The sequence below is a fragment of the Podarcis pityusensis genome, assembly GCF_964106645.2.
Source record: "Podarcis pityusensis genome assembly, chromosome: 4".
Lineage (NCBI taxonomy): Eukaryota > Metazoa > Chordata > Lepidosauria > Squamata > Lacertidae > Podarcis > Podarcis pityusensis.
This window is the reverse complement of record NC_138027.1, coordinates 86,557,276-86,570,707: the sequence shown is the minus strand read 5'-3', so window position 1 is coordinate 86,570,707 and position 13,432 is coordinate 86,557,276. Positions and strand designations below refer to the sequence as shown.

The window sequence follows — 13,432 nt, the reverse complement described above, 5'->3', positions numbered from 1 at the left end:
CATGGTACATGCGCAGAACAGAGAGAGAGGTGGAGAGGGAGCACCAAATTTTGGGCTCGTGCAGGGAGCCGCTGAAAAACCAAAGTCCACCCTGGTTGAAGCTATACCCGCTTATTCAAACAAGGCTAAGTGGCAAGAAAACAGTCTCCTTTTCACCATATTGAAAATTATCTTTGCAGCGGGGGCCCTCGGACCTTCCCGCTGCTGTGACAGGCCTTGCGGTCTCCTTGGAGCATGTGACGCCTCACGTTCTCAACCCTTCTGAAAAATAGTTAGGTGGAGCCAGGTGCCTGTGCGCCCCCCCCCAACTCAAAATAGTATTATTATGCCCATAGTACTGACGGAGAACTGAGGCAAAGCCGTCCCTTGCCTAAAGCCACCTCATGAGTTCATGGAAGGGGCAAGATTTGAATGGAGGATTTGCCGATTCGTAACTCCAATCCAACCACTTACCTGGGACTTCTGAACGGACATGCGCAGGATTGTGGTGGCAGTGTCCTTGCCACTTTGAGAGCTAGGGTGTCACAAACAAGGAAACAGGCAGGGAACAGGGAGCACAAGAACATAGAGATGAGCCCAGCGGATCGGACCAAAAGCCCAGCATCCTGTTTTCAAAGTGGCCAGCCAGATAACTGTGGGAAGCCATGCCACTTCCAAACATGGCACCCAACTAAGACACTAGTCCGCATGAAGCAAGCACAGAAGACAGTAGGCTTACATTGTCGAGTTTCCTTTTGCCGACTCTAATTCGCAACAAGAAGCAGAGGTGAAATTTGTCAAACCGAAGCATTTTTAAAAGTTTAGAAATGTTCAAATGTGTACATTCTTATTTTATGTAAGTATATGAGCATTGCTCTGGAGGTCCATTTTCTAGGAACAGGATTTCCGATGGTCCCCCCCCAAAAAAAAACCCTACCCAGAATGCCAATATCAACATTCCGATATTTGGAATTAACCGTTTCCCCTCCAGTCTTGAACCTGAAATATTGAGATTTCCATTTGGATTTTCTCGTTCGTTTCCCCCCACATTCCCATCTTACAAAAAGACAACTGCTTTCTAACTCCATGTATATGTACAACACATTGATATTCTTACATTGCAGTGTTTTCCCCGGACGCCTGCTGTTTTTACTCCGGGGGTGCACTATTCTCCTCCTCTGTAAAAAAACGATCTATTCGAATGAGGGAAGATGCAGTACCTGAGATCCATTCTGCCCGTTTCCTACGCCAGATGGTGAAATTCCCCTTGTGTCAATTTCCATACTTCATGGGCACACAAAATCAGGCCCACAGACCGTAGTGTCAAATCTCATTTTTCGCACGACAGCCATGGGCTTGACAGGCTCATCCCGATGTCACCAAGTTCCATGCACGGTCATTCCATTCTACAAACAATTGTTTAACAGCCAAGAGTCTCTGTGTTGCTAAGGATATTGATGCATTCCAGGAACATGGAGAATTTCAGCCTGAGATCCTCAGTTCAGGTCCATTCGCGGTATGTAGCATTTTACGGCTTAAATCCTCAGAGGATTTGTCACACTACAGGATTTTAATGGCTTCACATTTGACTGCTGTAGTCACATGACGGAATTCGTTTCTATTTCTGCTGTGTTCAGGAGGAGGGCAAAACTATTTATAATATTTATTATACAGTATTGATGACCATAATTGATACTCCCATGAACACGGAAGCAGTTAGCTGCTTGGAGGCACTTGGAATACAGAAATAGCCAAATGGGGAATGGTAAAGAAGGCCAAAAACTTCTATCCTCAAAACGGTCCCTTCCTTTCCTTTTAAATTAGCAGCCACAAATTGCATATGTCATACAGTCTTGGGCCCTCATACCCAAGATTTATTGAATCATCAGACAAGACTAGCATTCTCAGGATGCTTTACATGTGATAGGCCACATATATCTCATAAAACATGAACAGGAATGCAGCTACGGTTGTACAACACTACATCCAGCATGAAAATGTTCTATCATAAAGCATGGAGAGTTACAAGTGCTGCTGTTCCTCCAGTCCCGAGTCCAGCTAAATCATGAAGTTAATTCTTCATTTGTAGCCTTATGAGGCTTTGCCCTCGGGTGGGAAAAATATTGCGCCCGGGAAAGGGAGATGGGAGTCAACAGACACTCAAGGAATAGTTTAGGAGAAAAAGCTTTATTTCTACCATCCATGAACTGGTAGAAGGAGCAAGTGTGATAGCTCACAAACAAGCACGGGTTCACAGTCATTTGCACAGAGCATATATTCCCCTTCTAGTTCCCTCCCCTTTCTCCTCCTCTTCAGAGTCCTGCCCCATGTTGAGGTTCCTGAGCATGAACAGAAAGCTCCTGTCTTGGGACTCTTGGACTCTTGGCACCCTTCCCAGGAAAGGGGGGGTGAGAGCGGTTCAGCATGTCCAAGATGTGTTGCAACTGAATGAGATAAAAGTCAGTTCTCAGGCTTGCTTTGAACAGAGCCTATTCATTAGCTTTTTGAAGCCTTCTTGTGCTGATAAAAGTAACATTTTTGTCTATGGACAACATCTTGTGAGAAAAGCAGAAGAAAGCTTTAGCTGTGGATTTTTAGAAGACAAAAGGAATTTTGGACTGTTTTGAGGCCTGGTTGGGGGGGGTGACTTTGGGCCTAGGTGGGGTCACCTGTCCTCACCTCCTTCACATTTTGTAATTTCATCACTAATACAATTTGTTATTCCATATTAGTATATTTAAACCCACTTAATGGCAGCGAGACACACTTTAATACACTCCCCACAGCCTGCTATATTCAGGGTTAGGGAAGGCAAAAATGGGCAAAATAGCTGTTTCCCCAGTGAATATTTATGAATAGAGTTTCCAGTCCACTTTAGCAACTGAGTGCTGAGTTTGTGGTATAATAAGAGCTTTGCAAACTTTTCCTGAAAATGATTCCTGCAGGGTTTGGCAGTACTTACTGCCAAGTAACTGGGGTGAGCAAGAGGAGAAAAGAAGCATAAGGCATCAGGACATGTTCCAAAGGCGCAGCTTAGTCATACGCCAGACGCAGGAGAGTCTTGCAGAACGCGGAAAGGCAGGCCCATTGTGGCAGAATGGGCTCATTCCAGGCACCCAAGCACATTTATATAGAGGGTGGAAATTCCAAACCCTCCAACATTTCTCCAATGAAAATAGGTACATCTTATTCAATAATAATAATAATAATTTTATTATTTATTCCAAGCCCTCCCAAGACTGGGGTGGAATCTACACACATATAAAAAAAAGCTGTAAAAACGCTTTTAAAAAAATGTTTTGAAAAACACATTGAATTTTGCAGAGTTCACTGTCGCCATCTAGCATCACATTTGTATATTGCACTTTAAAACACATTTAAGACGTTTTATTTGCAGCTGTGTAAGTTGCTGCAGCCACTCTGGGCAGCTTTCAACATATAAAAAGCATAATAAAAATAAAACACTAAAAAACTTCTCTCTACACAGGGCTGCCTTCAGATGTCTTCTGAAGGTTGTATAATTATTTATCTCCTCGGCTCGGGATTGCATATATTGTAACTCCATACCCTCCGACGGGCCACGCCCCCACATTTTTGAAGGAGATCCCGGCCCTTCAAACCAGCCGGGGATGCGCGCGCAGCCTCCTCCGGCTAGTGACGCCCCGCCCCGCCGTGCGCCTGCGCGCTAGCTCGCTCTCCTCGCCTCCCGCTTTCCCCGCGCGTTGCGCCCCCTCGCGAGGTTTCCGCAAGCCTCGCGACGCTTCCCCGCCGCCATCTTAGTTGTTCCTTGCGCGAAAAGAAGACGAGGAAAGGAAGGGAAGGGGCGGGAAAAGGGGGGGTGGAAATAAGAAAGAAAGGAGAGAGGCTTTAGCTGAGGCCGCGTCTGCATAAGCATTCCGGGGTCAGAGTCAGGGCCGGGGAGGCTGCCTGGCCGCCTGCCGTTACCCCTTTCCTTGGCTCGGGCCTCTCTCTCGGCGTCCCCTCAGGCCCGGGGCCCTCGCCGCCAAGCCCTCGTCACCGCTGCCTGAGGAGGCGGGGCTCGGGCCGGCTCTGGATGGTGGCGAGAATGATCATAGAAAACTTCGAGGCGCTGAAATCGTGGCTCAGCAAGACCTTGGCCCCCATGTGAGTAGTAGGGAGCGTGGGGAACGTCTGAACGCGCGCGCACACGTGTATTCAGGGCGCCTTCATTCTGCATATGCGTGTGCGGAGGTGCATAAATGCGCACCCGCCCGCTTGGAGCCTCTGCAAGCGGGGGTTACAAAAATGGACCCATAGTGTCACTGGGGTGAGGTGTCTGGTGTGCAGAAACCTGACTTCTTCCTCCCTTGCATCTAGTTCAGTGGTTCCCAATCGCGACGCGTGACTACGTTGCAAGGTTTGGCTGGGGATGTTGAAAAGCGGGGTCGCCTAGCCCTAACACACCCCTGTCCCGTCCCCCCCTAACCATGAACACCTTATGCCATTCAGTGTCTGAACAGCTTCGAGACGTGAAGCTCTGTTACTGTACCTCAGAAGCAAACTAGAATGCCAGTGTTAGAAACCGAGATGGGAAAGCTAGGAGCCCTGTGGCACCTTAAACCTAGGTTATGGGCTCCACGGTGTGCTTTTTTATTGTCTTAGCAAGAATACAAAGCTGTAAATGAATGAACAGCAGCTAAAACGTTGATTTTGCACATGGTCTGGTCCTCCCTAATACAGTGGTACCTCGGGTTACATACGCTTCAGGTTACAGACGCCACTAACCCAGAAACAGTACCTTGGGTTAAGAACTTTGCTTCAGAATGAGAACAGAAATCACGTGGCGGCAGCAGGAGGCCCCATTAGCTAAAGTGGTGCTTCAGGTTAAGAACAGTTTCAGGTTAAGAACGGACCTCCGGAATGAATTAAGTGTTTAACCCGAGGTACCACTGTACTCTTAAGAGGGCCTCTTCTGCAGTCTTTGGAGAGCAGCTGGAAGTGGGGAGGCAGAAAAAGGTCCTCCTTTCCTTCCACTCTGCATTTTTAAGCAGAAATCTCAGGTGTTGTACTGCGCCCAGAGCTCAGAAACGGCTCACGCTAATGATTTCCCTGTCACAGAACACGCCTCGAATAATGGGAGTTTCGAACGCTGGGTGTAGGCAATTTAAAAGTAGCACATGTCTTCTGTTCAAAGCTATTACAGTGCACTACCCAAACAGAAAGTGACAGCCTTAAAGGCTGTTTGTGGTTAGCAAGAAAACCATCATCACCTTATGATTATTGAATCATAAAAAGTTTTGAACATTGTTCCCAATTAGGGGTCCAGGGACCCCTGGGGGTCCACAGAACCTATCCCGGGGGTCTGCAACTCCATCCCTTGCTTCTCCCTTAAATAAATTTCTGCATGGTGATATCACAAATTTTATCGTCTGTTTTTTTTAGCGTACCTAAAATCGTTTGCTTATTAGGGGCTGCTCCACATTTTGTTTAAAAAATTGCCTTGCAGAGGTAGCTACCATAGAGTTAACAAAATTTCCCGTGGCTTGGATTTTGAAAAATAGGGGGTCTTCAGTAATTAGCTAATTGGGAACCACTGATCTAGTTCACTCTGTTAAGGTGTGTTTCTTTTTTGTCTTTGGCGGGGTCGAGGAGGGGGGAACATTGTGTATGGAGGTGCTTTCAACTCACGACAGCCCCCATACCTGCAGCCTGTAGTGGTACAACTCAAAACAAAAGTTGGAAATTAGCCCACATAGGTATTGCTGCCTCAAAGTTTGTGGAAGGGCACTGCTGCCAAGAGGATGGGTGACTTGACCTTCCCTTGCTGTATTTGTTGTGAAAGTTTGCTGTGCTTAACTGATCTGCACCTGTGGGTTATGTATGCATACGCCTTGATCTGGTACACCTGACTCTTACATATGTATGTTTCAGACTTTATAGTGTGAATAACTGATGTTGTATAGAATTATACCGCCATCATATTGGATGATGTACAGTTTCCTTATGAGAAAGCACACTTAATTTACAAATGCTTTATGCACTTCTGTAATAAAGTCGTATGCTTCACAGTTCCTTGTGAGCAAGGAATTAAAGGGTAAAAGTTCAGTTGCAAGAAATTTTCGAAATGTCAACTGTCGTTCTTGCCTGTTTGAGACTCTTGCCTAATAATGTATTAAATTGAATTGTTGGTTCACTCTTTGGTGCTTTGAATTGAATTGTTGACACCAAAGTTTGAGAGTGCAGTGTGTTTTTAACAGATGTTTATTCTTGCCAGCTATTTCCGGGCTACCACCAATTCAAAGGGTTTGCACTGTGCAGCTGATATGTAGAAAAACATGCAGGAATTGTGATTTGTGGCAAAGCAGGGTGTTGGTACAGTGGAAATACTCCTGGGATGAAGAATCAGTAATTCTTTTAACATAACAAAACATCATTTTAATATAATTTACTGCATAAAAGCAGAATGGACAAAACACGATAAGAAAATTTAATGACTGTGCTACTCCTTTGCATTGTCTAAGAAGTTGAACACTGTAAGTTGATTTCTGGGCGCGCAACTACATTTTGGGATTATAGAATTGTAGAGTTGGAAGGTACCCCAAAGGTCATTTATTCCAATCCTCTGCAATGCAGGACTCTCTTGCCCGGTAAGGGGCTCAAACCCACAACCCTGAGAATAACAATCTTATGCTGTGTGCAGATTAAGCCTCCATAACCAGCGTGATAAGAAATGGTATGAAGAGTTATCATTGGTTCTCAGTTTGGCCAGTTTTTGGTCACACCAGGGATTCTTGTTTCAAATGCAGAAGTAGGGACTTTGTACAGAAATCATTACATTCTTTGCAAGAGCTGATTTGTTAGGCTGAGGATAGTGAACCCTGGATGGAAATGCAGTAAGAGCCTTTTTAACACAAAGGTCCTGGAAGGAGCAGATGACCAGTTAGATTCTAAAGGTGTCATTTTGGGTGCCAAATAAGTACAGTGGTACTTCTGGTTACGTACTTAATTCATTCCGGAGGTCCATTCTTAACCTGAAGCACCACTTTAGCTAATGGGGCCTCCTGCTGCTGCCGTGCCACCGCCATGTGATTTCTGTTCTCATCCTGAAGCAAAGTTCTTAACCCGAGGTACTATTTCTGGGTTAGCGGAGTCTGTAACCTGAAGTGTATGTAACCTGAAGCGTATGTAACCCGAGGTACCACTGTACTGAAAATGCAAGACGATTCTTTAACTGTTGTGCCCAGTGAAGTGTGCTGTGTGTGGAAACATTCATGTGTATATGTTCAAACAAGGGGAAATCTTGAAATCCTTGGTCAGATATGTATATTTTTGTGCAGTTTTGCAGTGAGGTTTCAGGAGTGGTTGGTCATCTGCTACATCTTGTTTGTAAAAGCGGCACCGCATTGTGGTTGCTCTCTGCCTTAAGAACAGAAGAGATAGGACACATGTAGCCGCTTCATAAAATGGGAAGGGCTGCAGCTCAGAAGTAGAACATTTTCTTTGCAAGGAGGTTCAATCCCTGGCAACTCCAGGTAGGGCTAAGAGAAATTCCTGCTAGAAACCCTGGAGAACCATTGTCGGTCTAGACCAGGGGTTCACAAACTGTGGTCCACAAACATCATTCCGGTGTTCCACAGTGTGCCTGTAAATTTTGTGGAATTCTATGGACTTCAACTTTTATCAGTGTTGGATAAGAAATAAAAGAAGCAGTTAAAATGCAAATAGAAATCACACATCATTTCACATAGTGCATTACAATAGCTGCAATAGGCGCACGGGGAGTGGGAAATCATTAAGTGGCCCTTCAAGAGTCTAATTTTCAAACGGTTCATAGAGGGGAAAGTGTTAGGGAATCACGGGTCTAGATAATACTGAGCTGCTTTGACTAAGTGTATGGTTGTTTTCTACATTGCTTAGTACTTTTCTGTTAATTGTGGAGCTGGGAAATGCAGCACTGCTGCTGATGCAGTCCTAGTGCTCTGTTGTCTAGCCTTCTTAACAAGCAAAAAGTCTTATCTACGTAGAGTTGAGGGAAGAAATACAACCATTGTAGCATTTCACTATTTACCTACTTGGGGCAGAGTAGCATAGTGCAGCAATAGCTGCTTGGGCAGGTTCACCTTGAACTTTCGGGTGATCTTCGGAAACGATTATTACCAGCCCTAAGTGAGTAGCAAATTACATAGCTACATTTGCAGGTAATAGCAGCACACCATGGAGAAAGATTCTAGTTCAGCCTTGTTCTTGTTGCACTGGATGGGCACACTTTTTTCCCCCCACACCAGAGAGCTTTAAAAAACGTGATTCTTCCATCGTCTGAAGTGAGATGGTGTGTTCTGCCATTCCCATTCCCATCTTATTCCCATTCCCATTCCCTGCATGTCTGGACCAGGCTATTCTTTGCAGATAAATATGTGGCTAAGGAAAACATTGACTTGGAATCCTTTTTTTTTTTTTAATATCACTTTTTGATACCAAACATGGAGACTTCTTTGCAATCAGTCTCTCCAAGAAACATGCATAAACTTTTCTTTCATATGGCTACCGATGCCACTTCAAATATGGTAGATTTTCTTAATGGAGAATCTATCTGATAAAAGATGAGTATCCTCATAAGACAGCAGTCTTGTGAACACAACAAGTAAATATGGAATGGTTATTGTGAAAATAGGTTTTGATTATTATTCTGAACAGTCTTTCTCCCTGTTTTCCTTGTTAATATACTTGTCTCCTAGTTTAAAAGCATCCCTGGAGGTACTGTCCGTGTAGACTGGGCAAACACTTTCAGTCATTGTTGTTGCCGTGTTGATTCACTGCAGTGCTCCCTGGAGTTTTCAATCATATTTATTTCTCATTTGAACTACTTGATTTGGCTTTTTCAGGATATTCAAGCTATTGCCCTTTAGTTCTCTTGGAATGATACTTTTTGCACAAGCTTACTATTTTCTAACTCAGGTTATTTTGGGAAATCATGGTTAAACATTTGTATTGTACAGAGACATTGTAGAAGCATAGGCTCATTAAAATGGAAAGTGTTCCTTCTGCTTGTTAAATGCCCTGGGATTTTGTTGCTGTAATTCATTATGACGGGAATACAATCAAGGAGATGGTTTAAATGTAGTTCATGGTTTTATTATTACTTTGGTTTCCCATCTTTTATATTACCATAAATAAGTGTGTAGGAGAAATCTTTGGGCAGGAGGAGGAAGGGGCAGCATTGAGAGGCCTGCAAGTCCCCACAAGAAGGCAAAGCCTCAAAATGATGCAGACATTTATTGGAACAGTAAACTGAAATGCATTGTATACATTTCTGAGGCAAAGAAATTTCTATTCCATTTACATTGCCTGAATAAACAGTAAAATGGCTTGACTGAATCATCACAATGTGGAATAGAAATCTTTTTCTTGAAGGAGATCACTTATTTACCTGAATCTAATACGCCATTTAATCTAATGCACACCTCAATTTTCAGAACCTTGAAACCGAAAAAGTATTTGCTGGCGAATGTAAATGTGCCATAGAATCTAATGCACACCTTAATTTTCGCAACGTCATTTGGCAAAAAAAGGTGAGCATTAGATTCGAGTAAATACAGCATGATGGACATACTTTATTTTGTAATGAATTTCTGCACTTGCCTGTTTTGGGACTTAAAGTCCTCCTTTCTTTTTTAACTTCCAGAGAGGATTTGTTTTCTTCCTATATTCTAAAAGTTTTTGGTCTCCTGTTTTCTTAGATTTTCTCACATTTTTCATGTCATTTAGATTCTTTATATATAGTTCATAGTTTAATATATGAGCAAGTTGCATGGATGACCCATTCATTTTGCTCCCAGGGAACAGCACTAAAAACTGTTGTGTTTGGAAAATATGATGTTGCGGGTAAGCTACTAGTAGTTGGATTTGTTCTTTGCTGTTTGCACCACTTTTATATAATGTTATCCAAAAGAATACAAAGATAAAATGTGTACAATTGAATGTTGCTGAGTGGGCAGAGTTTGTAGCTCAGAACTGGGGTATACATTTATAACTTTCATTAGGCTTTTGAAACTTGATTTCTGGAAATATTTGCTCAGATGGCTAAACAAATTATGATGCTATGCCGTATTGGCGACATGATTCTTGTCAACAAGTCAATTAAAAATGGTAAATGTATGTAAATAGTTTGAATGAGTTTGTGAGCTATATAAAAACTGGAAGAATGTCTGTAACTGACAAGAGAGTTAAACTTCCATTTTTTAAATGACTTCTTTTTTAAAGGTTTTTAATCTTGTACCGTGTAATTGTGTAAACTCTCCAGCCTCGAAAGGTTTGCTGAGTAACTGCAAAATACAGTGATTTTTAACAAGTCTGTGTTGCAGTCTAGCGTGGTTTTGAAACATTTGAAGCAGATGTAAGCTTCTGAACTTGATGCATCCAGGGGAATCATGACACGGGAAGCTTCATATGGTAAAGGTTTTAAAGGGTACACAACAAGGGACATCATCATGGCAACCAGCCCCTACAAGGTCTTTTGTTATCATTCCAGCACCATTGTTGGCTCACCTTCCTCTTTACTCGACATGATTTTCATGCTTGAGTCAGACTGTTGAATTTCTGAGAAGCCCACATATTTTTATTTATCTTTATGATTTCCTATGTACCCATCATTGTAAGGTCCCAGGATGGGTTACAACAATAAAATGCAAAATTATGAAAACAGATAAAGCAATTGCAATGATAATGTATGTAAACTGTTCCAAACAGAAGAGAACAATGTAAATTCAACAGAGGAGGTGGTTTCCAGAAGATAAAACAGTAGAACAGACTCCCATGAGAGGTGGTGGAGTCTGCTTCCTTGGAGGCTTTTATGCAGAGGTTGGTTGGCCATCTGTCATGTATGATTTAGTTGAGAGTCCAGCATTGGTGGGGTTGGACTAAATGACCCTTGGGGTCCCTTCCAGCTCTACAATTCAATGATTCTATGAAACATTAATTCAGTGGCCATGTCCTGTGCAGAATATATAATAGATGTATGAATTCCTGAAATGCTTAGAAATTTTAATGTAATGCTGGTAGGGGACCTTTCACTGATAACTTTTAAATTTTAAGACAAAGGTTTTCAACCTTTTTGAGTCCACAGCTCCCTTGACCAACTCCATTTTTCTGCTGCACCCCTGTGGGGCTCAGGAGCCCAGTTATGTCACCCATTTCTCGCAGAACTGGCAGCCTCTTACCCTTTTTTGAACACCCTCCCTTGTGGAGTGTTTCCTCAACCTCCTCTTACCTTTCCTTGGGAGTCCTCCAGGCAGTCACTACTGCCACCCCTGGTCTCTGAGCGCCCCCCCCATGCCCCAAAGAGAGGTGCCTCCTGACACTGCCTCACAGGGGCCTGGGAAGAGGATGCCCCCAGCCTTGGTGGCCCAACGGAGACTGGCCAGAGGTGAACATGAGGCCAGCACCTTACTCACTTTGGGAGGCAGCAATAGCAGCAGCGGGTGCTGCTGGGTATGTGTGGTGGAAAGGCTCCCTTTCAGAACCAGACACTCAACTCCTCGGCAGGCCTTGCACACAGCAAGCACAAGAAAGGCAGAACCGTGCCTGCCTGCCAGGCCTCCCACTTGTCTGTCCATTCCCACCAGCAAGGACCTGGCAGACTGGCTGGCTGAGCTCCCTCGCCCGCTTGCTTGCTTGCTTGCTTGCTTCCTCAGCTCCTGGCAACCAGCACCCCCTGAACAATCCCTGAGACACCATTTGCCTGGGGAGCTTGTAGCCAGGACTGCTGCAACAAACAGCTGTGCAAGCCCTTGGGAGGCAGACACATGAGAGGGCATCAGAGGAGGGAGGGGAGGAAAGAGGGACTGAGGCCAGTGTTGCCTGTGGCACATCTGACCTTCTTTCAAGGCACCCAGGGTGCCACGGCACACTGGTTGAAAACCACTAAGGTATCCTATACCATATTTCACAAGCCTCAGTTACTTGGTAATCAATCACTATTATTATTATTTTTAAGTGCCTCAAAATGGTGGGTTGTAGCCAGCTAAGTTCTATTGGTAGACCCATTGAAATTTAATGTACTTATTAATTTCAGTGGTTCTATTCTCAGTACAACAACAACAAATTATATTATTTGTATGCCGCCCATCTGATTGGGTTGTCCCACCACTCTGGGTGGCAAGATACACCTTGTATCTTGTTTTTAAGAATGCAAGTGCTTATGTTTAATATTATGTTCGGTGTTTTTTCTAATCTCTGTGCAAGTGACCGACTGTTTTGTCTTGAAGAACATGATGGATAAAGAATATTTAAAATAGTGTAAAGTTAATTTTTAATTTAAAAGAACATCCAGTCTTGCAAAGACTGTTGATGCTTTCAGGTGTTCCCAGTTTCCTTGAACCATCTCTTTAAGGCTACTTTGATCATGACGGTCAGAGAACATTACTTGTTTAGATGGAATATCACACTCCTCCACTGAGAGACTGAGATTAGTCTCCTTTAGATAGATGCACAATGATGAAACAAGTTAGTAAAGTTTCAGCTGAACCCTATGCCAGTCGTGTATCACACCTACATCTTAAGGATACTCTAGTTGGATAAGTAAATTTGAAGATGCCGCGTATGAGCATATTGAAAAGCCTAGATCCCCCTTTAACTGGAACTCTAAAGCAATTTGGTGGTAAACGTGTGGAATGTTATTGACCCTGCCCTGATACCATTTGTGGTGGTGTTAAAGGAAGTGAATGTCTTGGGATCATGTTGACTTCTTGGACTTTTGTGCAGCTTTTATGGTTTCTCAGTTACTACAGTAGTGGCAGAATTGACATCAAAAGTTGTAAAAGTAAAAACCTTGATTTTTCCATAATTTAATCCTCACAGAAACAACCTATGGCAATTTATACATCACCATAGTGCTTTTTAAAATAGAACTGTATTATAACAAGCTAAATACATACAGATATCAATATTTAACAGTATTCCACAACCTTTCATCATTGAGGACTATTTGCAACATTGAATTGTGGAAGAACCCAAAAGTTTTATGAATGCTTTTTCAGTGCTGTTGGGGTGCATTTAACCCCACTTGTCAACGGATGGTTAAGAAATAAGTGACAATGTGATTGTCCTTGAGCCAACTTTTGGTTAGCCATGAAATGCTTTTATGTTTATTATTAGCCGGTTCTCTTTTTCTCTGTGTGATATCTCATCAGCTAATTACATATAGTCTGCAGAATAGTAACTAATGGCTAGAAGCCCAGTAATTATCATTGATAAAATGAACATCACAATGGTAAAACTATTCCATTGAAAATTCACCCACCATTTTTTAAAGAAGTAAGAACAGCAGAGGCCACAATTCCTTTACTAACTAGCAAAATGTTACAGGCGGTGACCATATTGCGTGGGGTTTCTGTTCTTGCCCCCCCCCCCGGTACATTAGCCAGTCCTGTTCTGCCCCGCCCCCATTTCACTTCCAAAAGCTCCCAAGTGTTGGCAGTTACACATCAGTTGAACA

The 13,432-nt window shown here is 43.2% G+C and overlaps 2 protein-coding genes across 5 annotated transcripts in view; one reads left to right on the top strand and one right to left on the bottom strand.

Annotated features, from left to right (window-relative positions):
- NDFIP2 (Nedd4 family interacting protein 2) overlaps window positions 1-1,340 on the bottom strand; it is a 51,861-nt gene extending 50,521 nt beyond the window's left edge. For both annotated transcript variants that reach the window (XM_081003267.1, XM_081003269.1), the window contains exon 1: window positions 1,200-1,340. In XM_081003267.1, the coding sequence (XP_080859393.1) occupies window positions 1,200-1,262 (63 nt within the window). In that variant the 5' untranslated portion in view covers window positions 1,263-1,340. The remainder of the gene's footprint in view (window positions 1-1,199) is intronic.
- A 70-nt stretch (window positions 1,341-1,410) lies between these two features.
- The window catches only part of RBM26 (RNA binding motif protein 26), a 47,264-nt gene continuing 35,242 nt past the window's right edge, over window positions 1,411-13,432 (top strand). For 2 of the 3 annotated variants that reach the window (XM_081002984.1, XM_081002982.1), the window contains exon 1: window positions 3,778-4,104. In XM_081002984.1, coding sequence (XP_080859110.1) covers window positions 4,034-4,104 — 71 coding nt within the window. In that variant the 5' untranslated portion in view covers window positions 3,778-4,033. Of the gene's footprint in view, window positions 1,496-3,777; window positions 4,105-13,432 lie in introns of those variants that run through there. The other variant, XM_081002983.1, reaches the window with a different exon arrangement.